At 31.3% G+C, this 12,346-nt stretch overlaps 1 protein-coding gene across 1 annotated transcript in view; it reads left to right on the top strand.

The window, feature by feature from the left end:
- The first annotated feature begins 1,128 nt into the window (after positions 1–1,128).
- The window catches only part of LOC127701368 (inositol 1,4,5-trisphosphate receptor type 1-like), a 32,957-nt gene continuing 21,739 nt past the window's right edge, over positions 1,129–12,346 (top strand). Inside the window, exons 1-9 of the mRNA XM_052205264.1 lie at positions 1,129–1,236; positions 1,890–2,061; positions 2,423–2,527; positions 3,334–3,405; positions 4,040–4,169; positions 5,746–5,884; positions 6,265–6,423; positions 6,989–7,145; positions 7,680–7,777. Coding sequence (XP_052061224.1) covers positions 1,160–1,236; positions 1,890–2,061; positions 2,423–2,527; positions 3,334–3,405; positions 4,040–4,169; positions 5,746–5,884; positions 6,265–6,423; positions 6,989–7,145; positions 7,680–7,777 — 1,109 coding nt within the window. The 5' untranslated portion in view covers positions 1,129–1,159. The remainder of the gene's footprint in view (positions 1,237–1,889; positions 2,062–2,422; positions 2,528–3,333; positions 3,406–4,039; positions 4,170–5,745; positions 5,885–6,264; positions 6,424–6,988; positions 7,146–7,679; positions 7,778–12,346) is intronic.

The following is a 12,346-nucleotide window of genomic DNA, read 5'->3' as shown; positions in this document are numbered from 1 at the left end:
TTTGTGTTAAATTGGCTTTGTAACTTTGAAATTGCGAACAGCAAAAAAAGCACAATTTCTATACCGGCAGATTTGCGGGGTCCTTTTGAGTCATGAATTGATTAACCCTTTCTGTTTTTAGCTCACCTGGCCTAACAGGCCAAATGAGCTTTTCTCATCACTCGGCGTCCGTCGTCCGTCGTCGTCGTTAACTTTTAAAAAAATCTTCTCCTCTGAAACTACTTAGACAAATTTAACCAAACTTGGCCACAGTCATCATTTGGGTATCTAGTTTAAAAAAATGTGTCTGATGACCCCGCTTGCCAACGAACATGGCCGACATGGCTAAAAATAGAACATAGGGTAAAATGCAGTTGTTGGCTTATATCTCTGAAACTAAAGCATTAAGAGCAATTCTGACATGGGGTAAAAATGTTCATCAGGTTGAGATCTATCTGTCCTGAAAATTTCAGACGAATCAGATAACCCGTTGTTGGGTTACTGCCTCTGAATTTGTAATTTTATGTTAATTTTGTAGTTTTTGGTTATTATCTTGAATATTATTATAGATAGAGATAAACTGTAAATAGCAATAATGTTCAGCAAAGTAAGATCTTCAAATAAGTCAGCATGACCAAAATTGTCAATTGACCCCTTAATGAGTTAGTGCCCTTTAAAGTCAATTTTTAACAATTTTTCGAAAATTATGGTAATCTTTTACAAAAATCTTCTCTGAAACTAAATTAAGTATAATGGTTGCATTATTTCATGCATCAATTGTAAACAAAAATATCAGGTGAGCGACACAGGCTCCTTGGAGCCTTTAGTTCCATTCTATTAGAAATATACAACACCTTTATATACTGAAGTGTTACAGTTTAAATATGAATTGAAAAAAGAATACATTGCTTAAGTGATAGATATGGAACTATATGACTTTCTTTGCCCAAATGTTAGAATACCACAAGAATTGTTTTCCTAGATGAAGTAAAGGCTACGCAGTTTAGGTCATTCTATTTATTGTAAAAAATGATTCTCTACTTGAAAAGGTTCAGTTATTAAATATTGAAAATATTTCCGTCCGGATATTAGAATTCAGTTGTAAATAATTTATTAAACCGAAAAAAATAATTGTTTTAATAGGGAGCTGTGGGATTATCTTTCAAACCTTTCGATAGAAATGAACAGATTGACAGACAGTATAAAGGAAGACCCTGACAAGATAGCAATTCAACTGAAAACAGCTCCAGAAAAGAGGTAAGTTAAACGAAACACATTTTGTTATTGAAAATAATTATATACTTGACCTTTTTTTCTCAAAAAGATGAAACAATTTTGATATATTACTTGATTTTTATTCTCACTTGATCTAAAGAGACGAGTAAACGATCAATTTGAATAGATGTTATGTAGAAGACTGCCACACAACCATTTATCTATTTATTTTACAAATGTAATACCTATAAATGAAAGAGTTTTTTTGTTCGTATGTGAGGTCCTAATGAAATATGTTTGTCATTTTAAAGAAAATATTACTAGAATAAGACTATGTGTAATGGATAATTTATGCCTCCATATAAATAATAGATGTGCGGTATACTTCGATGAAGCATTAATAAAAAAAAATCAATAAAACCCGGAAAAACCATCAGTAAAGTATTCAGCATCTCAATTTATAGTAATTATAAAAATAAGAAGATGTGGTATGACATAGTAACTACATATTCATAATAAAACAAATAAATTTATTGGCTAATAAATAGGAGTGTTTCAGTAGAAATCGTCTGTGATAAGCGAATACAAGAACTAAAAATAGTTACCTGATTTGATGTTTTCGTAAGACTTTTGAAGAAAATCAGAATTATTGTAAATGAAATGACCGAGGTCAAATATCATATTTTCCTTTATAGTGGCTCTGCTAGTGCTCCCGATTTTGAGTCTGCTGCATATGGATCAGTACTGTACTTCTTGGATGCAGTTTTGCCATTCCTTGAGACATTTTTTCGGGATTTTTATTATCCTGATCAGTCTACATACAGCAATGAGATAGACGAGACAGACCATATAGCAAAGGCAGTGGTGGTAAACGATTTATTAATTTTGACATCAGAGAAAGATGGGAGATTTGCAAATGTTAATGTTTCTTATCAAAAGAATGATATAACCCTTCAGTATTTCTGTATTCCAAAGACTAAACCTTGGCTTCTAAATTATATATGGAAGAATACAATATCAATGACTTTCATTTGTTAAACGATCATAATGAACTATTTAGGGTGCTCATGCATTTTCATCCTTGTTGCATTGAAGCAACATATTTTCAGAAAGATTTCTTAGAATAATCAATAGCACCTGGCTTAAGATAAAATGTGAATTAATATGAATTTTTTTTTTTTTAATTCAATAAATGATAAAGATATTAGTCTATGTATATATTTTCCAGATGTTTTCAGAAATAGTTGGTCCACTTTTGTTCAAACCACAACATATGAAAAATGTTGTCAACGCAATGACTATAATTGTACCTGCTTCAAATATGCCTAACTCGGTAAGGACTTTACAACTGCAAATACATTATACATATATTAGGACCATTAATTTTTCCATCTTTTTATTTTTTATTTACATCAACTTATATAGCATCTCACACAAGGATTTTCTCAACACCAATAAGAAAGAAAATACTGGACGAGTACAAGAGAGGCAAAGGATACCAAAGAAACATTCAAACTCATAAGTCGAAAACAAACTGACAACGCCATGGCTAAAAACGAAAAAGACAAACAGATCATTATCCCGTCTGTAAAGAGGAATGGCCTATCCCCCTGAATTTGTATCACTAGGGTGGTACCAGAAGACTATGAATCTTATAAGAATGTAAATACCAAAGAGTACGAAACAGAAGATTTGATATGTGTCTACATATATCAGCATAGAATAAAACTTATATCCAGTGCTTCCGTTGTGTGAAGGCAATTTTGATAAAATTTGCACATTTTATATGTTTTTGTAAATTCTTATAGACCTGGTATCTTTTATGAGTTTTTCCATTGTTGAGGCGATATCACTAATTGTGGACATTTCGTTCCCGAGGGAATTCTCGGTTCAGTAGTCAAACTCTTGTAATAGCTGGCATGGAAGATATAAGGATTACAAGTTTAGTACGCCAGACGCGCGTTTCGTCTATTCAAGATCAAACAGTGGCGCTAGATCAAGACAGCTTGAAGACAAGTCAAGTACGAAATTGAAGAGCATTGTGATAACATTGTTCCTAACGGAAATAAAACAAATTTTATACTTCTTACAATCAATTATAACTGAGTAAATTTTTAAAAATAACACTTTTTTCTTCAGAATATTGAACACGTGCTTGGACGTTTTTCATGTGGTATAACAATTGAGGACACCTCGTCTGCAGTTAGAAGGGTATGCATATTTCATATCAAGAGCCAGAAATGCAAAATATTATATGAATACAATTTATGAATAAAAATTCATATCTGGTTTAAAACAAATTATAATTTGCAAAGTATTGTTTCTGATTCAGCGGTGTCAGCTTCCATAACAGCATTTGCATGTGCAATCTATATATAATGCCTCGGAAAAGAATTAATTTTTGGAAGCCGCTTTGTTCATTAATTTAGTTGCAATTATGGTAAAATCAAATACCAGCAAAATCCTTACCCCATAAGATATTGTCAACATGCTTATAAGGATTTCGTTTCAGTAAAGCTCCTTATCGTAAATAACAATACAAATGACAACGATGTATACAGTTGCTTTTGTATTTCCGTTTTATGAAAATGGTTAAATGAAGATAAATCACATGCTATAGTACATGTTAGATAGAAAGTATAAATTAATCACTAAAAACTTGCATTTTAGGGAAACATCAAACATTATACAGATGAGGTAACTTTATTTTGTTTTCCTTTTAAGAAAATTGCGAATTGAAGTTATAAGACATGCTATAGTACACCTTGGGTGAAATGTATAAATTAATGTGCGTATCAAAATTATACCTTTGATAACTATTAATCAGTAAAGACCTGTATTTTAGGGAAACATCGAATATTATACAGATGAGGTAGAAATCAATTATAAATTTAAGCTCTTTGCCAAGAATGCTGCCACTGTATTTGCTGGTCACAATACTGTTTCAGCACAGCTTAAGTTCAAATCTAACAGAGGTAAGCATACTATTATTTTGTAATCAATCAATGTCACTTTGATTCATGTGTTATTTTCAGTGCATTACGTTTTCCTTCTATAATGTGATCCGACAGTGAAGAGTAACAAATATTTTCTATTAGACACGACATTAAAAAAATGAACATAACACCTTATTAATTTCATGCGTCCGTGCGCTTTTCTTGATTTACCTTCATCAGGAACGCTCAAAGCCGAATATTTGAAAGTCAAGGATGTATAAGAACCGAAACAATTGAAGAGCTATCTATATAACCAAAAGGACCTTTAACAATATGCAAATCCATCTTAGGTCAATTATGCCTGAGGGAGTTGAAACATTAGTTTCTTTATAATTTCAAAATTTATAAACGGACAATTTTAGAAAGGTTTTTTAAAAGTCATGTCAGTACTGATTACTGAGCTGATGATACCTTGGGGGCTGATAGGCCACCAGCAATGGTATCGACATATCTATTAAAATGGATCAATGAATCTACGGGTTGTATGTTGATCTACGTTGGTATCATTTGCCAATTAGTGTGTCGCTCTTTTCTACCATTTTTGAATTAGATATACTTCATCCTAACTAAAGTTAAATAACTTGCTTACTTCCATATTCTTTAATTAATCTAACATTTTAATGTAGTCTGGGTAAACATGATTTATGTATTAACTGATATTTGCTTTGAGCTAACTTTCAGTCGGTAATTTGTATCTTTTGTCTTTATGTTCGGTGTTTGTTATGCTTTGTGCCGTTTTGATCAGTGAAGCCATTTCCAATAGATTTTTACAGTTGTTTCTTATGTTGTGCTGTCATACCACTGTCCCAGGCTAGGGCGCGAGTTGAGTGACCATAAACACTTTTAACACCGCCACATGACTGTTCATGATCCCAAGTCAGGAGCTTGTAATTCAGTGGTTGTCGTGAGTTGCTGTCTGTTATATTTACTTTTCGTTTATTGTTTTGTCATGAATCAGGCTGTTTTTTTCTTTTAAATCATTTACATTTTGTCATGTCGGAGCCTTTTACAGCTGACTATACGGTATGAATTGTGTTCATTGTTGACGGATGTATGGTGACATACAATTACTTATATCCTTGACGTTATTTGGACTTTATGTTGGATAGTTGTCTTTTTAGAAATCTTACCAATTTTACATTACTCTTGATAAACGAAACGTTAGAAGTAATCGACAAGGACATTAGAATTTCTGGCGGTATTTTTATAGAAATAATACCGATTCACAGTTTTAAACACAACTCAGCTGCAAATTTTATAATATTGTACTGAAATTCTGTACATAGGTTAATTTCAGGTATCACACAATGCTCGTTACTGTGCTGTGTGCTGTGGATGACGTAGCTATATGAAATATTCTCGGAAATACACCTGCAAATTTTGTTTTTCTTTCTAAATAAAAGTAGATATTGAGTATACCACTCAAATCACATGTGAACCGGAAAATTAATTTACAGGTAGTTAAAGGTTTCAAATACATATGATGTGATATACGGTTAAGTAATCAATTGCAAAAGACGACGGAATTAAAAAAAATATATTTAATGTATTACAGAATTTACTGAATTAGGAGGGAACGAAGAATTACCTTTAGGTGAAGAATTCCAAACCTTAGTAAAAGTTTTCATTGATCTCCGTGAAAAGAAAGCAGAAAAAAGATACGAACTGTTGGCAGTCCTGATAGAGCAACTGCAGTATGTAATCTTTTTAATAGATAAATAAGTTTTGTGTTGAAATGGTAAAATCTATTTAAGCGATCTTTCATTTACATGCTTTTAGAACAGTATTTCATATCACAGTTACACATTCAGAAATTACTAAGAAACTGTAGTTCCAACTCACTCAGGCAAAGTTGCCGAAAGATTAATTTGGCAATTTTTTTGGGTCCCTTTTGATTATATAGTTCTTCATGTGTTTAGGTCTTAGAGATCATTGCCTTTCAAATGTTTGGGTTTTAGCGCTCCTATTGAGGGTGAATCCGGAAAATGCTTCGTTATTTTTATTTATAAGTTATGGTTTATCTTATCCTTCATCTAAATGGAGTACGTGTTTAAACTTTCACATTTGTATGTAGCATTTCAATTGCTGACAAGAGAATGACAGAATCTGCAAGGAATGAGATGGACGAACTTAACATTAAATGTCTACAAATTTTGAGAGCAGCCATTCACAATGAAGAACGGAAAATGGACGAGAATTGGGAAGTTAGGACAGCAGAACATAAAATAGAAAAGTTAGTAATTATCTAAAGATGATCATAGGATTATCGATTATCAATAATTTTTATTTATTGATATTGTATTCTCGTACTAAAATTGTTACTTGCCAAAGAATGTGTCTGTGTCATTTTAAAAGATATGCATTGTTCTTCAATACCAATGCCAGTCGGAGATCCAATCAAAATCAAATAACAGAAACGAGGATCTTTACCAAAGAAGGTATTAATGATAAAAATTTCCAAATGGCATATTTGGATTGAAAACAAATATGTCATTGATCATTCAAAATTCAATTGCCGCATCAGAAGAAATATATATGCTAGGTAAAACATATAAAAACCCAAAACATGTATAGCATCTCGCTTCAGATTCCTTTTTTTTTTAACAGTTTTCTTACAGTTTTGCTAATATATGATTTAGTTACTTTGAAAATTGAAACAAGAGAAGGACCAAATATATTAGTCAAGTAAAATACCTGAGAAATGAATCAATCTATCTGAATGAAACTTTATCCATCTTATATTTTTCGGCAAAACATTTTCTCTAAATAAAATATATATTGCCTTTGTTTTATTTTAGACAATTGAAATGGATAGCGAGCATACAGAACTTTTTCGATCGGAAAGGTTCAATGAGCAAAGGTTTGCCCCATTTGGCGACGAGAAATGAAGATGTGGCAAGAGAAGTCCTAGGATTTCTGTGTGTGTTGTTGTTTAATGCAAATCAAACAGTTCAGGTATATGCTGTACTATATTTTAGAGAAAATTATCGGAAAGGCTAACAAAAACAAACGTCTAGAATGGAAGATGATACAAAGGGGTCATTAAAAAACCATCATAAGTCGATGAAAGACTGGTTAATCCATGACCAAAGGAAAAGATAACAAATAGACCAATATCAATCTATAAAACACTACACACAAAAAAATACAGATCGATCCACACAAACTCAAACAAAAACCGGGGTCGACATCAGGCGCTCCAGGAAGGTCCAACAGCTACCACTTCACTAGTGACATCCGTGTCATTGACGTATACCCCACGTCTACCTTAATGCATATTCTTTATAACTATAACTCTTTCATACTCTGAGAAACTAGAAACACAAGACATTTTTAAATAATTAAAGACTCCATCGAAGAAAATTTATTTAAAAAATTCTAAATTGATGTTTTTATGACATTTTTTTCGTAATGGTTGTATTTTTTTTATATTGTTTTCAAGTACGGACCTTTTAGCTAACAGTCAACTTAAGCACTTTATTTTTTTAGAAATCGATGTTGTCTTATTTCCTTTCAACAAGGGAAGAAGTCTTTTTCATGGCCGTAAGAGATAGGATGGCTCTTTCAACTAATTCTATCAAAGAAAAGTAAGTATATGATTTCTAATTAAGTGACAATAAATGTATTATCAAGCTTTCATTGTTGATGTTCAAAATGAAAGATAAAAATTGTTAGAAGCCTTCAAATCAAGGTGTTAGATGTTTGCTTTTCAATAATAATCACTTTAGAAAGTCAATGTATACCCTAGCATTAAGACGCACGTAATGCATGTTCCCATTGTAATAAGTACACCATTTTTATTGTTTGTTGTTGTACAGGAAACTAGCTCCTACTACTACAAAATCAGACACGAACGGGTCAAGGTATTCATGCACATAGATTTTAGTTTTAAATTATTAGACATATTTATTCTTCTAAATAAGACCATAAGGTACAGGCTATTCAGCACAACTCACCACTTTTTTGGTGTTTCAATTTATGTGCTTTACATGAGTCGTATCGGTTTACCTAACTGGTCCATTTTCATTGTTATGTCGTCTATCTGCTGTTTTACATTTGAGGCTTGGTTCTGTTCGTTTATTTGTCTTTGAATGATCGTTTAAGATTGTTAAATTAAGAAAATTACATATTTGAGAGAAATTAGACGATGCCAATTTCAATAGTCATGATAGACAATAAGACAAGGCCACAAAAAATTAAAAAAATTAAAATTGTTTAACTAGTATTTGTGATTGTTTATAACCACATACATCCGACAAAAATAGCAAATCCTTTTGCACATTTTGTGGCCGTCAAGACAATCCAAATAGCAACTTTGTAACAAATCACAGTCGAGGCGAAAAACGGTAGATTCAGGATACCCTTAGTTTAACAAATCTTTGCTTTGACGATATCATTCAGTCAACCACCAACTTGCAGCGAAAAATTTAAGGTTGAAGAGGAATTTTATATTACGAGTAGCTGATCAACGGGAAAAGTATATGTGCATTATTTAGTGAGACAAAATGAATGATCGAGACTTAATAGGTTACATGTTAAGTTTTCTTTGACAGTGAAAAACATAGATTTTACTAGATTTACATAAATACAAGTACATTTACAAAAACGCGGGATATTTTTGATCGACAATTTATCTGTTGATTTTGATGGATTGATATTTCAGGACAGTCGGTATTTCAATAGGTCTTTTTAAGCACTGTCTATTGACCAACTTGTTTTTATACTCGTATGAAGCAGATGTTTACAGCACCTTCTCAAAGACAAAAAGAAAAAGCATTTAGCCAAGATCTTCCTTTCAGATAAATAACTGTGATGTCCTGCCACTTCTAAACGCCTGTATGTTCAAATAAAATGGAATCCTTTAAATGGAATTCTATGCGACTGTCATACAAGTGAGAGGTTTAGCTAGCTATAAAACCAGGTTTAAACCACCATTTTTTACATAAGGAAATGCCTGTACCAAGTCAGGAAGATGACAGTTGTTTTCTATTCGTTAGATGTGTTTGAGCTTTTGATTTTGCCATTTGATAAGGGACTTTTCGTTTTGAATTTTCATTGGAGTTCGGTATTTTTGTTATTTTAATTTATACAATAACATAATTATGATGAAGTGCCAGAAATTATCACTGCATAGGTTAAATGGTCAATGTTGTTGACCGATACGATCTGTCAATATTTCAACTCACTATGTTTGTCGAGGTCAGATATTTTTAGTTACCACATTTATCGATTTTGTCCTATTCCTTACGTTTGACATTTTGACTGAATGTTAATTGGCATTACAGGTAATGCATACATAGCAGGATACATGGTGGATTAAACCTGGTTTTATAGCTAACTAAAACTCTCACTTGTATGACAGTCGCATATAATTCCATTATATATACAACAATGTGTGAACAAAACAAACAGACATAATATTAAAAAAAGTCAAAAAAAGGGGTGCAGCAGTCAACTCTGTGTTATAATCTTAATCACTATAAAAACAAACAAATATGTCAACAAAGAAAATATAAATTGCATATAGACAAAGCACATAAGCAAAAATGAATGACAAGAATACAAAAAGTGACCATAGCACAATAACTCAATGGCGGTATGTATAAGTACCGAGCCACGCCAAAAGGATATTACCAAAAATGGACTAAACCCAACCATGTAAAAAAGGAATCCATGCACATATTTACATGAATTTAAGAAAATACAAAGAAGACATTTTTTTCTCTGCCAAACATTGATCTTTAATTATTTTTTTAACCTGAACATATTCCCACACGTGTCCCTGCAAACATACAGATAATGTTTAAGTATCAACGTTTAACCTTTAATAAATGTGCAGAAAAAGCTTTTGCTAAACAACAATGTAGTAATTTTGCTATTATCTGCATACAATGTTATTGTTGGCGTCAGGGTTTCATGCTCCTTTGTAATGAATTCCAAAATGTTCGATATTAAGTAAGACAAGATACAATGCGAAAGTTATGTATAGTCACTTCTATGTTCAGATCAATTGTTTTGTTTATATAGGATATTCGCTGTACTGTAAGATGACGTAATCTTCAGAGAAAAAAATAAGCCATTCGACCGCAGTGAAAATTTACATTATTTATATTTAATTATTATAATTATGAAGTAATCTAACTATCAATTGAAAGTTTACAAAAAAGTCAAGTATGAGATGATCCCAAATACATTTCTTTTACTAAAAGGTTCATATATCAATTTACAGAGAAATTATACAGCATAATAATTCGTTTATGAACATTTATCATGATATTTTATTTTCAAAAAGTTGGTTATCGCTTTGCTTTATATCCATCATAAATTGACCCAACACTTTAACTGGCTAGAATAAAACACTTTCACGTTTTTTTTTCTATCAAATTGTATTTATAAACAAAACTTTAACACATTCAGTTATTCGAGTAACCTTAAACATAATTTAAATCTCTGTAGTCACGATAATAATTTATTCTTCATAAAATATAAACAGAAATAAAAGAGAGGCGAAAGATACCAAAGGATAGAACCTTATGATGGGTGCTTTTTGTTTGCTAAAAGTTCTTTGAATAATCACAGATATTATCTAGAACTGTTTTTCACTGTTTAATTTGGTTTTGTTGTCTGTAACATTACGATATTGACCTACATTTTTTATTTCCGAATTCATACTATAGTGATGCATTTCTTAGTTGTGACTGTTTTTTTTCTATTGCTTGTTTAACTTTTGACTGATTGCAGACGTTTATTGGTTTCTTTTCAAGTTAATTGCGTATTTGGGTTTTTAAGGACAATTTAGAAATTGATATACAGTGTTGGTACCATTTCGATGTGGAAAGATATATGACCACCTTCATATACTTTTTGATTATCTTGTTGTTTTGTTGATGTATCATTAACCGTTTACCCCATGTCATGAAAAGGATTTATAGATTGAACAATTACATATATTTTTGCAGTGTACAGATAGCCAGGAGGTTCGTGAGTTAATCGTTGAATTGTTTTGAATGAACAGATTGTTCCACCTGATTAAAATTGAATGAGATATAAATCCTAAAATTTAGGAAATTCTATTAAGATATGACATATAAAAGTTTAGGCATAATGTCTTTTAATGAATCAAGTTGGACAATGCATGCAACTTTCATACTTGATTAGAGAATGACCTATGAAATGAATGAAATTTCGTTTGTGCAAAGTTAAGATTATGATTAAGAACCAGTATAAAATTTCAATAACATAGGATTCAAAATAATATCAATGGACAGAATAGTATCTATGACATAAAATATACAAGGTTCTTATGAATAATCATTTGGAAAAGAATTAAAGAAGCATGGGTGATTTTTATTTTAGTGTCATCGTCTTTGCGGTGGGTTTTACTCGACAGTTGCACTTTCATTTAAACAAAAACAGAACACTCATTGTTTATGTTTAATAACAGAAAGTAAATCTAAGACAAAGTGCTCGAACATGCAAAATCATGTCTCTAGATTTATTTAAGTTATTACCTGTTTAGTCTTTTACTGACAAAATTACTGCATGCCAAGTTGTCTTCATGAAGCTTACTTGAAATATTAATTCTTGAAATGGTCATAGTATTCTATTTTGTTTTACAATAATCTTAGTAATATTATTACATAATTTTGATAACATTTATTATACTTGTAGAAAATCATTATTTTTTTAAGAACAGCTATATATTGATCATCGGGCTCATATTTGTATTAGTCTCCTGTTTTATGCCAATTTTATTTTTATAATTATGTAGTGTATGTTCGATAAGCATCGTTAGGCTGATATTTGTCTGATTTGTACACGTCTGTCATGTGTGTTGTTTTGTCTCTTAATTTCCATTGTCCAAGCTAACAGTTTAAGTAAATATGTGTATGGCTGTGTGGGTGTGTGTGTGTTCATGGTAATATTATTATCTGACACATTATTATTTCCTGACTTTATACCAAGAACTTACCCTCTTTTTCCTACTATTTCAAATATTATGTCATTTTACAAAAATGCGCATTTATGTGAGCCATTATTTAAGGAATACAGAACTTGTTTTAACTTTTGTACATTAAGTAGTAAAGAAAACATGTGATCAATACAATAAGAGTGGAAAATATTATACATACTCAACGTTAACTATTTTGTTTTAA

Source organism: Mytilus californianus, unplaced genomic scaffold (assembly GCF_021869535.1).
Source record: "Mytilus californianus isolate M0D057914Y unplaced genomic scaffold, xbMytCali1.0.p SCAF_5, whole genome shotgun sequence".
Lineage (NCBI taxonomy): Eukaryota > Metazoa > Mollusca > Bivalvia > Mytilida > Mytilidae > Mytilus > Mytilus californianus.
Note: the sequence above shows the minus strand (reverse complement) of the source record. Positions and strands in the feature narration are given on the sequence as shown.